Genomic DNA, 24,113 nt, shown 5'->3' on the forward strand with positions numbered 1-24,113 from the left:
GCTGGGAACACGATGGAGCAAGTGTGTGTATAAACAGACTAGACTCTTCGCTTTATTGGTAAGTTTGAGTTATAAGGCAGTTACAAAAGGACCCCCCCCAAAAAAAAAACACACACACACAAAAAAAACAAATGGCATTGCTGAATACTGTAATATGGCTTAGCTTCTTCAATAAGATGATGGGACCTTCCCGAGACCCGGAGCTGAGAAAGAAAAGGGAAACCCACGCCGATCACAAAGCATGGCCAAGATGTGCTGCCGCGTCCTGGAAGCCCCGGGTCCTGGTGTGCGCCGCCTGCTCTCATCGCCAGAGACCAGAAGTCCCTCGTATCTCGGGGGAAGATGGCCCGGACTCGGGGAGACGCAGAGACAGTGTGGACGAGATTGTCAGGTGGCAGGAAGCCCTTCCACGAGAGCTCCTGAGACGTGGCGGCCAAGGCAGTAAGGCCCCCGTTTCTTTGCCCGGACTGCTTAAAGGCACTGATACTAACAACAAAACCATTCCACAGTACCATCGAGGCTTTAAAAAACTCCCGTGTGGGTCTCCGTAGGAAAACGCATGTCCTTTATTGCCTGGCACAGAGCTCAGGAGTAGAAGGGCCGCCCCTTTTCCGGGGTCTGCAGTCTGTTGAGCCGGGCCACCTGCGAAGGGGACGGGGGCACGTCCTGCCGGAAGGGCCCCTTGGCCGGGGCGTAGTTGGGGTCCTGGACTTTCTTGTACGAGTCATAGTTGCTGGGCCCCTCGGGCGGTGGCTGCTGCTTCATCTGCTGCTCCTTGCGCCTCTGCTCCTGCCGCAGAAGCTCCTGGGTCTCCAGCATGACCCTGGCGTTGAAGCCGTGGCCCCCCAGGTAGCCATTTCTGGAGCCTTGGTAGCTCGAGTACCGCGGGTTCTCCTTGGCGCTCTGGAAGCCGTCCCCGGGGGCGTAGTTCTGCTCCCAGGAGTCCTGGGAGACAGAGCTGGCGGTCTTCCTGCTTTGCCTGAAAGCCAAGCACACGGGCTGGTTAGCGTGCGGCCCAGGACAGGGGAGAGGAGAGAGGTGGCGGGGCCGGTGGGACATGTGCGTCCAGGTCTCAACAATGTCACTGTGCTAACGGGGCCGCTAATCGCCAAGTCCTGTCCTCAGGGAGTCCACAGGCTCAGAAAAGCCCGGAGACTCGGGCTGGACAGGAGCGAGGTCGGCAGTATTCAGAAATAGGGCCCTCGTCCTGGGTCTGGCTAGGACTGTCTGCTCTGCTCAGCGTGGCAATCCTCTGGCAATGAGATACGCTGGCAAGGAGAGAATATTAGAGATTTGGCAACCTCTGCGGCAGCAGTCATTGCTGCTAGCATCGGAATGGTACACTTCAGTTCTAAACAAGCAAAACAAATACTTTACACAGCTGCCACCATAATGCCAGGAATGTTAGCTAATATAAAGTACACGTAATGCATTACAGTATGAATTCAGTCATGAAAGATTTAAGTCCAAACTCCTTTGCGATTCAAAATGCAACAGGCGGTCTCAGAAAGGCCCAGCTCTCAAGGCCTGCGTTTCAGCAGCTGGGCTGTTGGGGTGCCAGCTCACCGGGGTGGAGCTCCTGGATGGGGGGCTCTTTTGCACACAGGCACCGGCCCGGACAACCCGCCGAACTCGCTTGCTGTCTAGGGGATCGATCAGAGTCATCCAGAAATGTCAAATTCTTATCACTTCTGCAATAAGTGGCACATGATTTTCAGGAAACATCATTGTTCTGAAACATCTTTAATTTACTATCAAATCCCTCCGTGCCCTTGTGAATACACAATAAGATTGGCTATGATAAAATGGAACAATTTTGCGCCAGGAAAGAAGATATGCCCTAATTTTTCGCTTTGGAAATGGAAGCGGGTGGTGGCGGCGGTAGGGGAAACCATTGAGCAATAAAGCAAAATATATTGCTCCATTTATCAATAAGAAAATCATTCGGCGACAGGTTGGCTTGCTCAGCCCTTGCGGCAGCACGGGGGACAGGGCCGCAGCGCAGAAGGGCTCCTGGAGGGGACTGCCTGTGCCACCGGGGCCCCCAGGGGGTGGGGCCATTTGCATCTCTGAACCTGCTGGAGTGCCTGCCCATTTTCCATATGGCCTAAAAGGTATTGGGAATATTTTCAAGATGGAGAATAAACTTAAAGTCCAGCATCACTCCTGGACCTATGATTTATGAGACAGTCTCAGTGGGTCTGGATAAGCAGGAGTTGGGCCGCACGCACCACAGGCCCAGGCAAGCATCCTTACATTTGGCAGGAGAGTTTTTCTGCTTAAAGACTGCTTCTCCTCATGTACAAAGTCATAAGTTAATCTGCTTAGAGATGTGAATGGCGAGAAGTGTCAATGAATATAAAAGGATCTGGCATTAATCCTGAAACTTTAATTAAAACAATAACTTGCTAGCTGGGCGTACTGGTGCACGCCTGCAATCCCAGCCTTTGGGAGGATGAGACAGGGGGATCGCAGGTTTGAGGACAGCCTCAGCAACTTAGTGAGAACCTGTTTCAAAACAAAAAATATAAAAAGCGTTGGGGGTGCAGCTCAGTGGTCGAGGGTCCCTGGGCTCAATCCCTAGCACTGAGGGGGCCGGGAAAGGGGGTAGGTGGACTTGTTGTTAGTGTCACCGCAGCAACGGGTTAATCCCTTTAGGAGTTACTTATCATTTCAGAGATAGTCAGAACGAGACTGCAGAAATTCTGCCTCTTCCGCATCTTCATCCTCCTGAGACCACGAGCCCCACCTCCCTGCCCGCCCCAGGAGGCCCTGGGTCTCACACTGGCAGCCGTGTGCCACAAGCTCAAGTCTAGATCATTCCAGAATGATACGCGCCTTTCTATATTTAAAGCCATTGAGAAGTCACCATTTATCAATAAGAAAAGAGTTTCTTATTGATAAATTCACTGCGGTTTATTAGGGATGGAAATTATAATGAGGCAGGAGAATGAATTTCTTGTGGCTAAAATTTATTTCAAATTAACCAGTATAGAGGCAAGGGGGGAGACTTCCCTGAGGTCTGAAACAAAGTGTGTGGGAGAACGCGCACGTACACGCCCAGCAGCACACGTGTACACAGACATACAGAGACACTCGCATACACAGGCACACACTCAGACGCAGACACACACACACACCTATCTACACACAGACACAGAGCTCCTGCAGCAGTAAGCTTGACAAAGGCCAAGATGAGAAGTGGGACGGGCACAGGAGCAGGGGAAGCAGCGCCCTCCATCAGGAAGCCTGACACCCAGGCGCAGAGGCCGCCGGGCTCAGACTGGAACCGCCAGCGGCCTGTGGTCCTGGGGCAGTTCCTCCCTGTGGGCCCCGGTTACCCCATCTGGGAAGCGGGGTTAACACCTGGCCTTAGAAGGTCGTGGGGCGAGAGGAATACTGTATCACAGGGAAAGTGGTGTCCTCACAACGGGATTCTACTCAGCGATAAAGAGGAATAAAATGTCATCATCTGCAAGGAGATGGAAGGAGCCGGAGAACATTACGGTGGGCGAGACGAGCCCGGCACAGACAGCAAAGGCCACGTGCTTTCCCTGAACTGCGGGGCTGGGGGGCAGTGGCAGAGCCAGGGGCTCCAGATAATGGAGGAGGACTCAGTGGGGTCAGGAGGACGGGGAGGGGAAGAGGGAGACTGAGGGCCATTACTGGAGATGCTGCCTGAGGCTGTGTGCGGACAGGTGAGGAGAACGTGTCAATCTGGGCACTTGGGATTGGGAGGGAGGGAAACGGGGAGGCGGGGACGCAGTACTGTGCGCATGCGTGTCACCGTCAACAGGATTCACATCACGATGTGAGACTCTAATGCACCAATAAAAGCATTAAAAAGAAGAAGAAAAGCGATATCCTTTAAACACGTGACTGACGGGAGCTGGAGGGGCAGCCTGAAGACAGGGCGCTTGGACTTCAAAGAGTAGGCCTGTGCCTCAAGAGGTCTTTTGGACCAAAGAAACGAACTAAGCGATGGTGTGAGCCTTCCCTTCCTTGGTCAAGGGGCTGAGGAGAGATCAGGGAGCAGAGGAGCCCGCGGAGGGGACTCGGGAGCCCGCGGAGGGGACTCGGGGGCCCGCGGAGGGGACTCGGGGGCCCGCGGAGGGGACTCGGGGGCCCGCGGAGGGGGACTCGGGAGCCCACACCCGAAGCCACGCAGCTTCTGCAGACTGGACAAAGCTTGGAGACCCACGTTCTTCCGCCCGGCCTGACCCCTCCAGGTTCAAGTGACAACCGCTGCAGGGCCTCTCTCCTCTCACTGGGTTTCTTTACAACCAATACTTGGGTCTATTCGTCCTGCATCGGGGGATGCCTGAATCCACTCCATACACATGCCCAGGCTGGCGAAGGCGTTCTCCTGAGGCTTCCTGCAACCTCCAATGTGGCCCTCAAACCACCGCTGTGCCGGACCTCCTCCCCTTGGCCCCGCCTACCTTCTCCCCTTGGCCCCTCCTCCCTCCTCCCCTTGGCCCCGCCTCCCTGGTCCCCTTGGCCCCGCCTCCCTGGTCCCCTTGGCCCCGCCTCCCTCCTCCCCTTGGCCCCTCCTCCCTCCTTCCCTTGGCCCCGCCTTCCTCCTCCCCTTAGCCCCTCCTCCCTCCTCCCCTTGGCCCTGCCTCCCTGGTCCCCTTGGCCCCGCCTCCCTGTTCCCCTTGGCCCCGCCTCCCTGTTCCCCTTGGCCCCTCCTCCCTCCTCCCCTTGGCCCCGCCTCCCTCCTCCCCTTGGCCCCTCTTCCCTCCTCCCCTTGGCCCCGCCTCCCTGGTCCCCTTGGCCCCGCTTCCCTCCTCCCTCCTCCCCTTGGCCCCGCCTCCCTGGTCCCCTTGGCCACGCCTCCCTCCTCCCCTTGGCCCCTCCTCCCTCCTCCCCTTGGCCCCTCCTCCCTCCTCCCCTTGGCCCCTCCACCTCCCAGCTTCCTTCCCTATGCACATAAACGTTGTCAGAGACCTCCATTTCTTCTGCTCTTACACGGCAGCTGAAATGTACGACGCTAACGATTTGCCAGTGGCCACGGAGCAGGCCCCCGCGGGTCCCTACGCTCAAGCTAGGGCCACGGGGTGCGTGTCCCTCACCCACGCTATCGCGGGCACCTTGGGATGGGCTGCGAGCCCGCGGGCTGCAGAAAGGGTCTCAGAGAGAAGACCCGCTGTCGCAAGCCTCAAGGAGCTCTGCGTGGAGTTCATCGGCTCGTTCCTACGGTGGCCCTTTCTTCCAAATGCTGAGGGACGGGAGAGCGCGGGGAGCAGGCCAGCCGGTGACAGGTGTGTCCTCTCTGAGCGCACTGTGTCCCGACTGAGCCCTTACAGTTCCAGAAGCCAGCCTGTCGCCACTGAACCCTTCCTGCAGCATACACTGATCTTGCAGGCTCTCCCCAGCAACCATGTACCCCCACACTCTCGGGGCACCCCTTGGAGAGCGTACCCCAGCAGCCCATCCCGTTCTTAGCAGCAAAAGCTCTTGGTCGGCTGGGTATGGAGAACCATGCCTGTGCCTGTAATCCCAGTACTTGGGGGGCTGAGGCGAGAAGATTGCAGATTCCGGGCCAACCTCAGCAACTTACTCAAATTCTATTACAATAAATAAATAAATAAGGCTAAGGTTGCTGTTCTGAGGTAGAATGGCCCTGGATTCAACCCTGAGTACTGGAAAGAATAAAAGCTGTTGGTAGTCATGGGCTTTATGAAATGGTGGTTTTAGCGCAGGTTTGGGTTTGGATTCTGACCAAAGGGCTTGCTAGCTGTGTGGCCTTGGGGAAGTTGCTTCCTGTCTCTGAGCTGTTTCCTTGCAAGACAAGATGATGTGCAAAGACCTGTCCGGAACTAAACTTCAAGAACTCGACAATACAGTGGGCTATAAAACTGCTATGGGAGATGCTATTTGAAAGAAAATATTGTGCTCAAAGGAGACGCAGCCTTCGGGGTTGAGGACAGCTGAGTGCGCAGGTCCTCAGCCGGGCCGCCCTTTGGTGGACACTTCCATCCACGACCACGGCCTCGGCTCACCCCCAGTGTGAAGCCCCCTGTGGCCTCACGTGGTGGCCACGTGATTGGGTGCTGCTTAAAGGGGCACTCCTCCATTAGGAAGAGAGTCAAGATCGCTTTTACACGGGCTGGTCAAATATACCCAGATAAGCATCGGCCTCTCCCGATTTCCTTCACATTTAGAAGGAGCCACTTGACATCAATGTGGAGAGACCAGATCTTGGCACTCAAAGCGTCTGCCAGCCAGACACAGTGGTGCACCCCCGGAGGCCCAGTCCCTGGGAGGCTGAGACAGGAGGATCTCAGTCGAGTTCAAGACCAGCCTCAGCAACTTAGCAAGAAAATAAAATGGGCTGGGGGTGTAGCTCAGAGGTAGAGTGCTGCTGGGTTTAGTCCCCAGTACAAAAGAAAAAAAAGTGCCGGTCACCTGGTTTTGAACAGGACAAGACATGCTTATAAGATTGTAACTAAAGAGTGAGTTGTTTGGGGAGTTTTGAGATCAGAATGGTTTCCAATACGATTACTCTTCACTGTATTGTCTGGAGAGGGTCTCCGTGGCTCGTACCTGGATGTACTGGGGCTCTGTCACTTGCCAGAGGACACCTGGCCCCCGGGGAGCCCAGCGCACCAACCTTCCCAGCCTGCTGGCCAGCTCAAGGGCTGAGCGGCCCTGGGACTCTGCGGCCCCACCCTGAGCGAGGACAGGGATGGCAGGACAGTGCGAGTGGGGTTTGTGGCAGTGTGGTGAGCCTTCACCCTGCCTTTCCAGGGCTCCGCGGTGCACAGCATCACCGGTCCTAGTTATCCTGGGAGCTGAGCAAGAGCAGCCTCCCCGGAGCTCAGAGGAGGGACACTGTTTTCCACGGTCACATGGAAAATGGCCGAGCCGATCTCAGGACCCAGGCTCGACGTGTGTGAGAGGGAGGCATCTTTAACATGCCCTTTTCCCTATATGGTAAGAGGCCCTCGCGGAGCTAAGCCCCTGTCCACAGTGCAGGATGCAGGATCCAGGGCCTTTGGGAAGAAGCGGGGTGGCCAGCCGGGGCTCGGAGACCCCAGGTCACCTACCGGGGCAAGGAGCTGTACTGGCGCTGGGCCTGCTGGAAGCTCTCGCGCTCCTCCTGGCGCTGTCGCTGCGCCTGCACCTCCACGGACACCGAGTGCCGGCCGCTCGGCGCCGCCGGCCGGGAGCTGGGCTGCAAGGGAAGGAGAGCCGTTACCAAGACGCCGGATGTCCACTGCCGGGCCGGAGGCAGGCGCTCGACCCCCGGCCACCCGCCAGCCCCCAACGCCAGCTCCTACAAACGACTCAGAAACGTTTTTGGCAGGTTCTGTGAATCCCAACCCACTCTTTCGGCACTCTAGCACTCCGTCTTAGTTGCGGTGTTGGCTCCGGCTGTGGACTGAGGGGGGCCACGCCTGCTGGTCTTCCTAAGGAGGCTGGGTAAACACTGACAGGAGGTAACCAGTTTGTGACCCTCGTACGTACAGCAAAGAAAAGATGGGCGAGGCTACCTGGAATATTAGAAACAGCAGATGCCAAAATAAATATAAATGCATGCAGAGAAACTTGCTATGGGGACACAAGAGCAGGAAAGCCGTGCGTGAGGCAGGTGGCTGTGCTGGTGAGCTTTCTGGGTGGTTATCTATTTGAGCCTAGTGGTAGGATATAATACAGTTGATTCTCCTTTTTCCTACAGGATAAAAGCTCGATCAGGAAATGAAACCAAGATGATGGGCGGATGCGGTGTTGCCCACGGACAGGTCTCTGGAGCCAAGGACAGCAGCCACAGGAGGGCAGAGACGCCAAAGGCGGGAACCCAGACGCTAAGAGAGACGTGTGCTGGCCATCAGCAGTGCGTCTTGCCTGAGCTCTTAGAGAACGCGTTTCACTCAGTGGCCCAGGACCTAGAGAGAAAGGCCCACTCCTTCTGGCCCAGCACTCTGGCCAGCAGGTCTCTTCAGAACCAGATGACTTAGCTTGCACACCGCTGCCTGCACAGATCGAGACCCTGGGGAGGTCTCGACTTCTCCCCAAAGCTGTCAGAGCCTTTCTTCCAGATCCGGCCTTTCTGAAAGGAAAGGAACTCTGCTCGACATAGACACGATGCCCAGCGATGGTCTGTCACCGTGCGGGTGGACGCCGCCCCAGAGGCACCCGCTTTGGAACCCGCTACCCTGGGTCCTCCCCTGCGTCGAGCACCACCGCGCCACAGGGCATTCCACGAGAAGAATGTCTGTTAAGAACATGGTATTGAAGCCGAGTGTGGTGGCGCACGCTTGTCATCCCAGCATTTGGGAGGCTGAGACCAGAGAATCGCGGTTCGCGGACAGCCTCAGCTACTTAGTGAGGCCCTCTGCAACTCAGTGAGACCCTGTTTCAAAAATAAAGAATAAAAAATTGGGCAGGGGGTGTAGGTCGGAGGTTGAATGCCCCTGGGTTCCATCCCCAGACCCGCAAAAAAAAAAAAAAAGAACACGGTATTGATTTCCTTCCAGAGTTGAAAGCTAGTGGCAGTTTCTTTTTTCTTTCTTTTTTTTTTTTTTTTTGCGGGTCTGGGGGTGGAACCCAGAAGCATTCAACCTCCGAGCTATACCCCCTGCCCTATTTTTTATTCTTTATTTTGAAACCGGGTCTCACTGAGTTGCAGAGGGCCTCACTAAGTAGCTGAGGCTGTCCGCGAACCATGATCCTCCAGTCTCAGCCTCCCAAATGCTGGGATTACAAGTGTGCACCACCACGCCCGGCTTAGTGGCAGTTTCTGACTTGATCGTTTTTGTCTAAAATAACAGAGTCTTTGCGTTCATTTGGAGAGTGGAAGGAAATCGGGGGCCTCGCTACCTCAGGAATGGCCCCTTGGGTTGGCTTTTGCTGAACACAGACCAAGCAGCCATCGCTCTCTCCTGCCGGGCCAGCGCTACCTTATTTGCTGGGAAGCAATAAAGAGGTAATATCCAGGTCCAAAATTTCCAAGCATATGGGCATAGTCAGTGAGCATATTAAAAAATATCCCGATACAAAAATAATGTGCAAAGAGATTAGGCTTTATAACCCCCCGGTCTCTACTAGCGGATGTTTATAACCACACTCATTGCGACAAATGTGTGCTCAGAGACCCGCTCCACAATACATTCAAAGAACACATCCGTGGGGCCTTCGGGAAGACTCTGTGCTCAGAGTTTCTGCTTATGCAAACAGAACATCAGGCAATTGTTCATCAGCTCCATCAGAGAGACAGACTTTCACTTGCACCACACCTGCTGAGGCTGGCCTCCCGGGCCACCGGGTTGGACCAGGACTTAGGGCCCGATGTGGGAAGCTTGCAGGAAGCCACCGGACAGAGAAAGCACGGCGAGAGGTACGACCAAGTTCACACTGCGCCTTTCCAAGGACACTCCCTCTCCTCCGTGCGGCAGGCAGTCGCGGGCCTGGCACCCTGCAGCAGAGTTAGGAGCCAGCTTCCCCAGCTCAGGCTGCTCCGTGACACAGCTTGCTGAGATGCGAAAACGTATGATCGTGAGCATGTTGCGGGTATATTTCTACGTTGTTACTCCACTAGCCTGAAAAAGGCTGAAGGGCCTCGCTTCGCAATCGTGGATTTCTGACCCGGTTCTGCTCAAACCTCATCTGCGCACATCCTGACGAGCTCTGGTAATGACGCCGTCGGGCAATGGGCCCTGACTTTCATCTGGTGAATGGGCCGGGTGTTGGCAGAGTGACATAGATCCTGTATTGTGCTTACTGTGTAAGTGTTAGGATGAGGACAAGTGTAAGGGTTTTTATTAGTGTTTATTAGGGTTTTTATTCGGGTAACATTTTGGTTTGAGTGTTGGCTTTGGTTAGAGTTAAGGTTAGGCTTAGGATTGGGTTTAGAAAAAAAAAGAAAAATATAAACATTAGCCTCACCATTAATATTTCTCTTTCCAGAGCACGCCACAGGGTAGATTAGCAAAGAGAACTGCTTTTATCTTGAAGGTGGAACTCTAGTTGTCCACGTGATGAGTTAAGGCAGAGCGCACCTGTGGCCATCCCATAGTAACTACTTGATAGAACCATTGCAGAAAGCTTTACACTGAGCCTGAGTGTGAAAATCACCTCTCAGCGAAGAGCTCACACACACGAACATTATGGGGGCAGTTTAACAGTTGACAATCCTATGGTTTAATCCCTATGGCAGAAACAGAATCACAAATCTCAGCAAATTCACACACACACACACACACACACACACACACACACACAGGAAAAGAATTTGTAATATTTTCACATTTTCAAATAAAAGCAGGACCACCAGCTACACAACAAAGTAACAACTGTACAGGGAGACACACGGGTAGGCCTGACTGCAGTAATCCCGGGAGACACACGGGTAGGCACGACCGCAGTAATCCCGGGATTCTTCAGATAATGAGATAAGTCTGCACTATAACAGTGCAAATTACAAATAGCCCAGGTGTGATGTGATGAGGCTGGTTATGAGAAATAACCTTTTAAAGAAAAGAAGCACACCAAGGCGGGGTAACCATAGAAGCTGTAAGACAAAGTGTATAGTTATCACACGGTACACTGGGATCTCTACACGGCTTATGACTATAACCACAAGAGAGACTTCCACGCATGAACATAACGATGATTTGATCTGGATAGGGCTGGGGTTATCACTACCAACCTCACTAACGTGCGTGGGGAGGGAGAAGACGGAGCAGTTGGGATCCAGAGGAAAACACACCAATGTTGTACAATTGCAATGTGCCAATAAGACTGTTAAAAAACATTACAAATTAAAAATATGCTCCTTGGTTTGTAAGTGATCCGAAAGATACTGGATTTTATCATGATTATAAAGAGATGCTTACCTAAAACTGCAGAGAGCTATACAAGTTTGGTATCACTTAGTGGGAAACAAAATAAGAACTACCTTTCATATAATGGTTCACTGAATTAAGTCATTCACGAAGCATTTGTATTAATTAAAACTATTTTATTTTCTCAAAATAAAAATAGTAAGCTGGGATGGTGGCACACACTTGTAATCCCAGCATTTGGGAGGCTGAGACAGGAGGATCGTGGTTTATGGACAGCCTCAGCTAATACTTAGTGAGGCCTTTGCAGCTCAATGAGACCCTTTTTGAAAAATAAAGAATAAAAAATAAGGCTGGGGGTGTAGCTCGGAGGTAGAATGCCCCTGGGTTCCATCCCCAGACCCACACACATAAAAAAAAAATAGAAAATAGTTGAGTTAATAAACTAGTGAATAATAAGTACAAACAGAACAGTCTTGGTACGAATTAGAACTAGGTAAAATTTTAAGGCTTTTTTTTCTTAGTGTACAATAAAAGTATTTTGCTATACAGAATCATTACTAGTTTATTAAAATTTATGTAAAATATTCAACATCTTTATGAAGAATGACAGTCATTAATGAAAACAAAAAGAACATCTTTAAAAATGTCAATTTTTCCTCACATAGATAAGAAAATACTCTGTAAACATGTGCTCGAGCACCTGTGTGTGGATACACACACACACACACACACATATACAGACATATAATATACACAACAAGTAAGAATTATCATTTGGAGTAGGTTTGCCATCTAAATTACAAATAGCTGGGCGTGGTGGCACACATCTGAAATCCCAGAACGTGGGAGGCTGACACAGGAGGATCGCAGGTTATAGGACATCTAAGCAAGTAGTGAGATTCTCTCAAAAACCTAGTGAGACCCTGTCTCAAAATAAAAATAAAATATAGGGCTGGGGTGGTAGCTCAGAGGTACAATGCCCCAGGATTCATTCCCCAGTTACCACACATACAAAAAAAAATTAAAATTTTCACTTATTTCCAAGGGCATAGATAAGCAACAAAACATAAAATAGTAAAAGTTTCTGCGCTTTGCTAACAACCTATGATAACGAAGCATATAACATTGAACACACCATGGGTCCCTTTAAGAGTGAGAACCCTTGTTTCAGCAATCCAATGTGTCACGGCCCCAATATGAATTCCATGTTCATATTGGGGTGGCAATTTAAAGATTTGGAACCGGCTAGAAATAATTTTGATGCCAACGAATCTTGTGAAGAGTGGCTTTTGGTATATTGATGATGGTTTCCTGTGGTAGACCGCTTGACACTTCTGCTCAAAGTTTGCTCTCGTGTACCCACCCTGGCCCTGAGCGCTGCGCCCATCACACCCACCGGGCTCTTGTGGGTTTGGAATTGAAAAGTGCGACTGCTCGAGCCAAGAACGTGCCCGCTTCCCTCGTGAAGTTTCAGAAACGATGTTTCTGTCTTAGCACAAGCGGAGCCTCGTCCTTCTCCTTAGTCTTGGGTCTGTTTTATTTCCCCATCTTTAGCAACGGGGAGCTCAACAGGATAGAACAGACGAGCCTCCCAGCCTGGGGCTCCAAGGGCGGCCAAGGCCGCTCCACCAGCTCACGGAGGAGCCGGTCCGGTGTGGGCTGGGGTGGCTCACGGGGCTGGGAGAGGCCTCAACTCCCTGCAGGGGCAGAGGCTTTCTCCAAGGGTAAAGGACGCCCCTTTGCTTCAGGCTAGTTTTGAACTGGAGTTACACTATCGGGTTTGCCAATGAATACATTATAAAGAATGACAGTCTTATACCGGTGTGGTGGCGCACGCTTGTAATCCCTGCACTTGGGAGGTGGAGACAGGAGGATCGTGCAGGTTCAAAGCCAGCCTATCTGGCTTAAGAGACCTTGTTTCCAAAAATTAAAAAAAAAAAAAGTATAAACTAGGTCTGGGAGTGTAGCCCAGAGGTAGAAGGGCTTCCAGGAACCCCAGTACCACCAAGTAATAATAATAATAGTAATAATAATAATAATAATAATAATAATAATAAATAAGAGAAAAAAAGAATGACAGTCTTAAAAAAAAAGAACACAAAAGAACACCATTTTCTCAAATTTTCCAGGTGTGGCAGAGGCAAGGTAGAGTGGCAGGGCAACTGTTCACTGTGATTGGCTCGTCAATTAAAGCAGGAAAACCCCTATATGGGTAAGAAGAGCTATTTTAAAAGTCAGGAACCGGGTATGGGTGTGTACACTGGGGTGTGTAACCCCAGTACTTGGGAAGCTGAGACAGAAGGATGGTAGGTTTGAGGCCAGCCTCAGCACCGGAGAGAGATCCTTAGTTTCAAAATTTAAAAAAAAAATTTTTTTTTTTTGAAGAGCTGGGATTATAACTCAGAGTAGAAAGCTCCTGGGTTCAATCCCCAGTACCAAACATAAATCAGGAACAATAAAATGGAGAAAAGGGTCGATTTTGTTTTTTAAAGACAACTGGGAGAAAAAAAAAATTGGGGAAGAAGGGAGTCACAGTGCAGTACGTCAATTTCCTACCTGAAGGACTAAGCTCCATTCAGTCACCACCAACCCAGGATGGTGAGGCTTCAGCAGCATGGCCATTAAAGGCTCCATCATCCCATCTAGCAAAGGCCGGAGCCCGCAAGGCTTCCTGTGGCCAACACTGGATTCCCGTGAAGTTTAGGCAGCGCTGTACTGATGTGCGCAGCCTGCAATTTAGTGCCCCTAAAGGCAGTGCTCAGTCCTGCTCACGGCCGACCTCTGGGCTGACAACGCGGCTCCCCAGCTATGTCCAGTATCTCAAGGCGGATTTGAAGCAACTCTCCGCTTTACTTGGGTCTCACCTGGCACTCTGCGAGGAACCAGTTGCTTCCCCTCCTCCTCTTACTGAACTTGGAGGAGAATTGGCCCCAATTATGGAGCAAAGGAAATTTTCTGGGCTTCTGCTCATCTAAAGACCTTTTGTGCCACAAATCAGCTCCCTCGGGCCCAAGCATTATTTCGAACAAAGGCCCACGAGCAGGTGCATTCCATACTGCTAGGGTTGAGAGAGGCTATGTTCAACTTAGATGCACTAAAATGGGCTCCTTGCACCGGCATTCGGCAGCACCCCGCCCCGCGCGTGGAGTAATCGGCTGGGAGACTTCTCTGCCGCACATCTGGTTATGCTTTGTGTGTGAATGTTTCTAACAAGCAGGACAATTTTGTCTGCGATGGTCTAAGCTGTACACAGAGCTTGCAGATGGGTGTGTGGCTCCTTTAAAGCTAAAGTGATCATTGCAAACCAGCCCGAGGAATGAGATCACACTCTCATCCGTTCCAAGCCTGGCGACCTTGCATGGTCAGAAGACAGGCGGGAAGAGAGAGAGTGTCCAACACACTCCAAGCTCTTTCTGTCAAATGGATAATAAGAAACCCTAGGCCAAGCGGATTTTGAACAACTGCGCAGCTCTCAGGAAGGTCAATGGTGGGAATTGGTCTGAATATTAATTCAGCAAGTAGACTTAGTCGCTGCAAACTCATTTCCATGATCAGAAGAACATCTGCTGCAGGATCGCAATTGTTTGAAGATGGGGGGGGGAGAAAAGAAAAAGGTCCATTTCTGATCCATAATTTGGGAAATTATTCCCCTCCTAGGCAAGAGGCCTGTCATCCAAGTAATTCCCTGCTCACTCGTTACAGGAAACAACAGCACAGGCCAAGCTGTCTGTCTAAAGCTCCGATGCCATTTGGACGCCCAGTCACTTGGCCCCGACCTTTGGTAGTCGAGTTTCCAAATGTACAAAATTCTCTCAAGCATTTTCCCTCTTATGACTTCCTATTAGGTAGGTAGCATAGAACAATAGGTCAACATATTCACTGTCCTCAATTTTAAAAGTCTTATTAAACAACCTTTAAAACAGTTTTAGTTCTCTCAGTGAGAAAGATGAATTTAAACATGTTTTAGCCACCGAGGGTTGTGTGCGTCTGTTACTCTCATATACACCGCGTTATAATGTGAGACTATAATGCACCAGTAAAAGTATTGAAAAGACCCCAACCTTTTTTTTTTTGTGGTACTGGGGTTCCTGGAAACCCTTCTACCTCCGGGCTACACTCCCAGACCAATTTTATATTTTTATTTGGAAACAGAGTCTCTTAAGCCAGCGAGGCTGGCTTCGAACCTGCGCGATCCTCCTGTCTCCGCCTCCCAAGCGCGGGGATTACAAGCGTGCGCCACCACGCCCGGCAACCCCAACTTTTTAATTGAGCAATGCGCTCATTCACCAGGGTACTCAACCTTGGTACTACGGACAGTGGAGCCAGGTTCCCCTCCGCTGAGGGGCCATCCCATGCACAGTAACACACTCAGCAAGTTTGGCCCTACCTGCCTGCTGGATGCCAAGAGCTTCTAATCAGAAATATCTCCAGACATCCAGATATTGCCCAATGTCCATGGGGCAATGAGAGAAGAAAAAAGAGCCCCCCAGTTGGGAAACTAAAACAGAAAGCCCTGAACTTCCTTAGACTGAGAATAAAGGCTGCCCCTAAGCCGTGCACCTGTGATCCCAGTACTTGAGAAGCTGAGACATGAGAATCACAAAATTGAAGCCAGCCAGCTTCAGCAACTTAGCAAGGGGATTAGTGCCCCTGATTTTGGTCCCCAGTACCAAAAACAAAACAAAACAAGAGATTGCCCTCTTCCTCCGCCGGCTGTCGAAGTCATACTCTCTGCGGGGCAGTCTAGCTAAATCTACTTTTACTTCTATGAATTGTAACTGTTTCTGAGAAAGCAGTGGAGAAGCAATCTAGAAACTTCTCCCCAGTTTGACCAAGCTGAATAAAAGTCATTTTTCCTTTTTTTTTTTAAAGAAAAACTAAAGACTAAAAGTAGTAGGACTGGGTGCAGGCATTTGTGCCCAACAACAGAGTAGACTAACATAATTCTGTCTTGTTGCCACCCTGGGAATGACTTGATTTACTTGATTAGAAAAATAAACAGAACGCCCTGAGAAAATGCCATTGATAGCGGTTCTGCTGCAGAAGGCGGCTGTCTGCGCAGACAGGCAACTCACTGAGCTCGTTTTGTAGAGGTCGGGCCAGCGCTTGATCTCACGGGGCTCTGTACTCCTGAGATCTGGGCTCCCGCCGCCCCCTCGATCTCCATCTTTCTTACCTGAACAAAGAAGGCGAAACTTCCAACCCAGTACTACAAATCCCAACCTCCCTTCTTCTCCTTTTGTGCCCCAAGTTAATCTTCCTCAACCCCAGTATGATCATTAAGGAAAATTAGAAAACTTTAAAGCTTTCTTGCTTTATATAATGCACTGGGGGGATTGGGGATTGGAACCAAAAAGGACTTCAGAGACTTGCGGACTCTAGAACAGTGAACATGTCTACACAGACTTGGAGGGCTTGTTGCAGTACTGATTCCTGGGCCCTCACCCACAGAGGCTCAGACTAGGCGAGTCTGCAGCATGGCACAGGGATGTGTGTTAATATCCAGTTTCCTGATGATGCTAAGATCTGACCTGGGGACCACACCTGGAGAAGCTCTGATCTGCAGCAGAGACACCTGGATCTGCAGAGGCCTCTGCATCAACCAGAGGACTGGCGTCAACCTGTGTGCCTCTGCTCCTCCTCAGCTTGCTCTAAAGTTCTCCTATTAACACAGGGCTTAGTAACTGGCAATCTGCTCCTCGAGGCCGCTTGGTTTACAAGGAAGAAAACAGAAGCCAGGAGAGCCAGGTCACTCAGCCGCTGGACCAACGTCCTTTCTTTTCCAACATTCAACCTTCCATCTAAGTCTCCTGGGGCATTTCTACCTTTAACCTCCACTTCCCTTCAAACAACCAGCCTCCCAGTTCTACTTCAGTGGGGCGATTTATCCTTCCCCAACACACAGGATCTTTTGCATTATTTTGAGTCTTGTCTAACACCACTGTACCATCTATACTATCAAGTCAAAAATCCAGTATAACTAAATCTATCCCCAACGCTCGGCTGGAGCTGGACTCGTCAACCTCACGGGTCTCTCCTCTGCTGCCGTACCTTGTATGCATGGATGGCATGCTGCCGATCTTTACGTTATCTGGAACTCTGCCACCTCCAAGATCCAAGCTCATATACCGTCTCCATGACAACCTTGTAGACTTAGGACCCCTCTCGCTCACTCCCAAGCTCCCAGGACAACACCACTGTTTTCCTGCCCAGGCGTGGGGGGGGGGTCTCCCAGTGTATCCTCTCCAGGACTTAGGGTTCCTTCCCTCTCTGCCATCCCTGCCTTACCAACCTCCACCATAGATTCTCAGACCTCTATGTATTGTTAGTTATGTGAATGTTATCACAATGAGTGGGCTTTCTAATTCCCAGAGTGAGATTTTCCTGCCTTAAGCAGCTTATGAATTTGTCCTTAAACTGACTCATGCTCAAGTTTTCCAAAGAGAGTCTTCAAAATGCCCATCATCTCCAAGTAGAGAATCTGCTGCAATACCTCCGCTCCCAGAGGCATCGGCTCCCCTTGGGGGAAGCGCAGTATCAAGACATGAGCCTGGCACGGAAAACATCGCTCAAGGCTTTGTTCCCGAAAGACCACTGTGGTGGCCGGGAGGATGGGGAGGATGAGCTAGAATAGAGGTGGATGGATACATGAGAGGGACTCAGCACACCAAGAGGGAGGAGGGGAGTGAAGACTGGACAATCAAGAATTATTCCACGCTGTATTTTGTGCCTTCGAGACACAAGTAGACATGCGCTCAACTCCTGTTGGCGCTGATTCTAAGAAAGATCTATCTCTGGAAAAATATTTACTAAACTTAATAAAAATGTGCAGTTGAGAGCAAGAATACTTGTGCTATGTCTTGTCAGAAGGCTAATTAAGCCCATTATAACATGGACAGATGGTGGAACAAGAGAGAAAATGAAATTAGCAGTGATGCAACCCAGACGGAAACGAGGGAAAGGTCAATATGGTAAAGGTCAAAGGAATTTGGCTCCATCCTGTCTCATCTCTGAAGGCGCTGAGGTCATCGCGCGGGGCCTGGCCTGCGGGGAAGCGGCAGGGCTGGCCACGGTGCCGAGGGCAACGCTCACCCAGGGCTGCTCGAAGCTGTAGGTGCGCCTGCGGTCCTCCGCGTCCTCATCCTGCTTGGCCTGCTGAAACTCTTGCCGCAGACGCTGTATCCGGTCATGATTGCTCGGAGTTGATCGGCTGCTGGGAGAGACCAGATGATAATTAAAGACCCTTCAGAAATACCACCTGTGCGGCGCAGTTCCCAGGAAAGCGGGACTTTGCTGGGAGAAGACATCAGGCGAGAGGAAGTGGGTCTTCAAATCAGGGTGCGCACTTAAATATGTTTTCATTTTGTTCTAGGGACTTACACTTCTTACAGTTATTTCCGACAGAGATCTAGGAGGGTGAGCAGTAACTGAGATCAGCATTTTTTCTATTTAAACACTCTTCTTTAAAGACCTCATTGCCTTTCTCTAATTTGGCAAAGTGCTGGCAGTGACGGGTGTTTGGAAAGAACCAGGCGTCAGACCTTAGAGATGCCGGGTCTGACCTGGACCCCTCCGCTTCCTCAGACCAGGGCACTTTATCCTTCTGTTACTGTTTTTAAAGTATATGTATATTAACATATATACACACATATGAATGGAGGTAATAATTTCATTTGTGATAGCATAGTTATAATAACCAAGTTTAGGTGACACCATAAAATGTAGACTTGCGAATTAATTTCAGAATGTCATTACAGGAAATCCCTATCTATGAGTAGTAATCAGAGGTCTGTGCATAAAACACGACTCTCGCAGCGCGAAGGAAAAGCATCTTAGCAAGAAGTTCAGGTGGTTTTCTGACTTAACCACTTAGTTTAGGGGGACGCAACTCTGTTTTTGTACAGCAATGGAGTTTGCTTTACACTTACTTAAAAAGAGTTTATAAGATCTGTGAAGACGGCAGTGCTGTTAAACACACACGTGAGCACATGCACGCGCACACACAAACGCACACAGGTGGAAACTGACTTCTGAAGGAGGGAGGGGTTGTGCAAGGCCTCCCCGTGCCCGGCAGGGAAGTGGGACTGGATCCAGGCTTTCTGGCTCCGGGTCCAGCTCTCACAACCCTGGTGCCATGTGTCACACGTGGTAAGATACACACCAGATTCCAAAGCCCCCACGTTGTAAAATCATACACATTTTAAGAACAGTATTTTTATACGAAGAATACTACAGCCCAGTGACCAAAATCCAGTCACCCTTACATCTTACAGCTTTTCTAGTTGGTTCTGCTCAACAAAGGCACTAGTTCAAACACATCAGGCATATACTGTCTCCCCTGAGGAAACTTGAGACTTCAAGTTTGTGAATTTAAACAAATTTAAATTTGTAATTTTACTGGCGCAGAGGGCAGTGTCCCACCCCCTCACGCTTGTTGGTGAGACTGGGGCGATCGATGCCTTCGTGGATGGACAGAGCATGGCTGGATGGTCCCCTCCTCAGCCCTCCATCCCATCCACACCTCCTTCCCCGGCCGTTCCACTCCCCCTGCCCTCTTCACTTATCTGAAGTCCTTTTTGTTCCCTATTTCCCCTCTACATTCCACATGTAATAGAAGACATATGCCTCTTGACTTCCCGAGACTGGCTGGTTTCAGCACAATACGCTCTACTTCCAACCATTTTCTTGCAAAGGACAATTTGATTCTTCTTTCTGGCCGAGTGGAATTCCATTGTCTGTATCTAACACACGCTCCGTATCCTCTCCTCTCTCGAGTACACCTAGGCTGGCTCCATAATTTGGAATTTGGCTACTATAAATTGTGCTGCTATAAACAAGGATATCGCATGTCATTATAGCATTCTTTAATTCTTTTGGAAAGATACTAAGAAAGTGGCGTAGCTGGGTCATGTGATCAGCCCATTCCTAGTCTTTTGAAAAACATCCACACAAATGCCCAGGGTGGTTGCACTAGTTTGCAGCCCCACCAACGGTGTAGACGGGTTTCTACTTCCCCACGTCCTCACCAGCATGTATCATTGTCTTCATATTCTTGATAATTACCCCAACAAGAGTGAGATGAAATCTCAGTGTGGTTTTAATTTCCATCTCCCTGATTGCTCATGATGTGGAACATTTTTTTCACATGTTTGTTGACCATTTGTATTTCGTCTTTTGGGAAGTGTCTATTTGGATTTCTTTAGGGCAAGAACTCTATCCACCAAGCTGCAGGCAAAATGGAAAACTACGAGCTATTGGGAGGCTCGGGTCTCGTTGGAAACAGTTGCCCTGGTTACGAGAGAGAGAGAGAGAGAGAGAGAGAGAGAGAGAGAGAGAGAGTGTGTCTTTGGTTGGCTGCACTCTCTCCTGGCAGATATAATTTGTGAGAGGTAGCTTGGAAAGAGAAAGACCTCTTCTAGTAAAGTTTGCAAAATTCTTTAGATAAATGTCTATGTATCATTCCACATATTATGAAGAATCTCAAATTAAAAAAAAAATTCTCAAACAGGAGACGTGCACAGAGAGGACGGCAATCAGAGCATCTCCCAGAGTGCACAGGACAGCGACTCATCAGCGTGCACAGGGTGGTCACCCGCACGGCTCCAGAGATTTCATTAGCACTCTGGAGCATCCTGTCAGTACATTCAACTGATTATTTCCTCAGTCAATAAAAGCTTGTCCTCCTTTGCCAATCTTTTGGGCTGATCAGCTTGAGAACATTAAAGGTTAATAAGTCTGTCAAACATGCTGTTTGACAGTGTGTGGTTTCAGTCTACAATGGCTACGGCTTCAAAAGTTCCCCCACACATTGGGGCAGGCAGGTTGGTAGTCTGCCGGCTTTTGAAAAATATATACAGCCTCTTATGTAATTCTAACACATAAGTTTTCAGTAACAGCTGGCCGGTGAAACGTCCAATCTATAAAGTGCCTTACTCGGTGTGAACCTGGGGTGGGGTAGGCGAGAGGCTGGCCAGACTCACACCGCCCAGGGACGGGGAAGTGGGCGCCTTCCATGCCATCACCACTGTCCAGCCGAGCCTGCTGTTCCTAGCGCGTTCCCAGCTTTTCATTTCAAGATGGTGGGAGGCGACTGCCAGAGTATTTTATAAGCCTGACCAGAAATACATTAAGAAGAAGCTGGGCCACATGGCCCCTCCATTCTGAGTCTTTTGAACAACAGCCACACAGATGCTCAGGGTGGCTGTACTTGGTTGGGATCCCGCCAACAGTGTAGAAGAGTTTCTGTTTCCCCGCATCCTCGCCAGCATTTATTGTTGTTTTCCTGATGCTTGCCCTAACGGGAGTGAGATGAAATCTTTGTGTAGTTTTAACTTCATATCCCTGACTGCTTGGGATTATTTCTCTAATTTTTATACAGCAGTGTTTTCTTTTGTTTTGTTTTGGGTACTGGAGACTGAAGCCAAGGTCATTATACCTTCAAGCTACACCCCCACCATTTTTTTTAAATTTGGAAACAGGATCTTGCTTTGTTGCTGAGGCTGGCCTCGAACCTGTGATCCCCCGCCCCAGCCTCCCAAGAACTAGGATTACAGGCCTGCGTCACCATGCCCTGCTGTAGCAAAGTTTCTTTTTTGGGGGGTGGGGTACTAGAGATGCATTCTACCTCCAAGCTATACCCCCAGTCCATTGTTTGAAACAGGGTCTCACTAAGTCGTGGAGGGTCTAAGTAGCTGAAGCTGGCCGTGAACCCCAATCTTCCTGTCTCAGCCTCCCAAGTACTGGGATTAACCACACCCAGCTTGCTGCAAAGTTTTAACGTTACAATTATTAGGTTCATGAAGACCAAGCCCCTGATGAGAACAGCCTCCTACTATCTGTGATTGAGTGAAGTTCATTCTCTCAACAAAGGAAGTGGGCCCAGCGTCTTCATCTTAAATCACAGTGGTCTCGTTCTGGAAGTCACTTTGGCCCTTCCGCAGCTTGGGAGGGAGCTGGGACTCGGCTGCAGCGCTTGAGTGACTGATGATGGCCGCCAGTGCCCCTGGGAGCAGCAGGAGGCCCTCTGAAGCTGGAGTCCTGGCTTCAAGAGACAAAACCTTTACAACGGTTCGGTGGGGCTCCCAAGCCTGTCTAAGCGGGGCCAATCATTCCAACACGGGCTTCTAAGCTCCTGGTGAGCTCCTCTGCTGAGAAAGCCAAAGGAAATCTCACAAGTTCATTGGTGTAGCAGCTGATCCCGGCACAGCCCCATCCACCTAGATTGGATTCAAAGCCAATAGAAAGTTACTGTTTCCTTTCCTTGGTGAAGAATAAAAAATACCATCTAAGTTGACCAGAGGGATGAGTGGGACATTAAAACTCTTAGAGTGTTATTAAAAATGACAATTTCCACATTCCCTGCCTGACCAGGATCTGAAGAGCGATGATGGGGCCTATAGAGATAGCTTTTGTGTAAACAGACACAAAGACAGGTTTAGTTCAACATCAACACCTCGCCTCTCCCTACCCCTGCTCTTTTTTGTGGTATGGTCCTAGGAGTTGAAGCCGGGGGGGGGCATTCTACTTCTGAGCTGTACTCTACCCCTTTCTATTTTTTATGTTCAAATAGGGTCTAAGTTGCTGAAGACCTCATGGAGTTGCAGAAGCTGGTCTCCAGCCTGAGAACCTCTTGTCTCAGCCTCCCAAGAAGGGGGATCACAGGTATGTGCCCCCGTGTCTGACTACTTGTTTTCTTTGCACACTGATCTTTGTAGTTCAACTAGAAGTGTGTGTGTGTGTGTGTGTGTGTGTGTGTGTGTGTGTGTGTGTTAACTAAATAAGAAAGAATGGTTGGGGTTCCATAATGGTCTTTTTTCCTTGATGGGGTTAAGGAAGGGTTCCTTGGATTCCACACTAGAGAGTCCTCACCCAGTGTGCACAGCACCCTATAAGCCAGGAGCTTGAGTCTTTCTCATCAGTAATTAGCATGAGGGTGGGAGCTGCCCCCGAGGGGGCAAAGCACAGCCCTGGGCTTTGTTTAGAACCTGCAGATGACACACCACCTCAGCGTGTGTTCCCACGGAAGCTGAAGTGCCCATGCCAGCCACCCGCAGGCGGGCAGGCCCTGGCCCTCGGCCGCACCCTGCTCCCCGGGCCTGCTAAGCCACACCTCCGTCCTCCACGCAGGGACGCAGGACGGCTTCTCCTGCCTGCACCTGGTCTCGCGCCCCCAGGGCCAGGGTGAAGACGTGGTCATCCTGGCTCTCCTTCGGCTCTTCTCCTCTCATCGGCCTACTCAAAGAGCCAGGAGCCCCAGCAGTCGCGAGCAAGCTTCATCACGGGGGAAAGCCCTGGCGCCTCTGTGGCACTCGACCTGGAAGACGGGCATTCATGGCACTGGCGGAACCGCAGAGACCCCATGACAACAGGGTGATGTGCCTGGTGGAGAGGGGTGTCCCCCAGCTCCAGTGGACTGGTGTCCTGGAGTGACACAGGCCAGGTGTTGTTTTACAAGGTTTTTTTTTCCCTCTTTAAATAGAAGCCACAAATACTGCCCCCACATACCCAATTTAAAATTCAAGTAGCCAGGCGCTGTGGTGCATACCTGTAATCCCAATACAGGGAGGTGGAGACAAGAAGAGACTCTGAGAACTGAACCCAGGGGCATTCTACCTCCAAGCTATGCCATGACCTTATTTTTTGTTTTAAAACAGGGTCAACTGGGCTTGGTGGCACAAACTTGTAATCCCAGTACTTGGGAGGCTGAGACAGGAAGATCACAGGTTCCAAGATACTTGTGAGACCCTCCACAACTTAGTGAGACCTTATTTCAAAATAAAGAATAAAAATAAGGGCTCTAGATACAGCTCAGAAGTAGAATGCCCTTAGGTTCAATCCCCAATTTACAAAAACAACAACACCCCCCAGAAAAACCCCAGGTTCTTCCTAGGTTACTGGAAGTCTTGCTACTTTGACAAGGCTGGTCTTGACCCTGTGGTCCCCCTCTCTCAGCCTCCCAAGTACTGGGATACAGCGTGCACCACATGCCTCGCTACTTCCTGTATTTTTTATTTCTAGGTAAACTGAACAAAGACGGCTCTTGCTGGCGAGCTCGGAGTCCTACTTTATACTCGGCAGATGCTATTTCGCGTGTTGCTTCACCCGGGCTATTGGCCGTTCATGTTTGCTGCATAAACACTCCCAGAAACAGTCCCAGGAAGCAAACACAGTTGGCTGTCCATGTGCAAGGGTTCCGGATCCTTGGATTCAACCGCCCTTGGATGAAGAGTTTTGGGAGGAAAAAAACCCAATTTTGTTCATGTTGAACATGTGTAGACATTTTCCTGTGTCCTAACTCCTTAATAATGCAGAGTAATGACTATT

The 24,113-nt window shown here is 50.2% G+C and overlaps 1 protein-coding gene across 12 annotated transcripts in view; it reads right to left on the reverse strand.

Annotated features, from left to right (window-relative positions):
- Positions 1-585: 585 nt before the first annotated feature.
- PARD3 (par-3 family cell polarity regulator) overlaps positions 586-24,113 on the reverse strand; it is a gene marked incomplete at both ends in the record, with an annotated part of 556,932 nt that continues 533,404 nt past the window's right edge. For all 12 annotated transcript variants that reach the window (XM_080716979.1, XM_080716980.1, XM_080716978.1 and 9 more), the window contains 3 exons: positions 586-979; positions 7,053-7,180; positions 17,883-18,003. In XM_080716979.1, coding sequence (XP_080573105.1) covers positions 586-979; positions 7,053-7,180; positions 17,883-18,003 — 643 coding nt within the window. The remainder of the gene's footprint in view (positions 980-7,052; positions 7,181-17,882; positions 18,004-24,113) is intronic.

The sequence above is a fragment of the Muscardinus avellanarius genome (assembly GCF_963383645.1).
Source record: "Muscardinus avellanarius genome assembly, chromosome: 20".
Taxonomy (NCBI): domain Eukaryota; kingdom Metazoa; phylum Chordata; class Mammalia; order Rodentia; family Gliridae; genus Muscardinus; species Muscardinus avellanarius.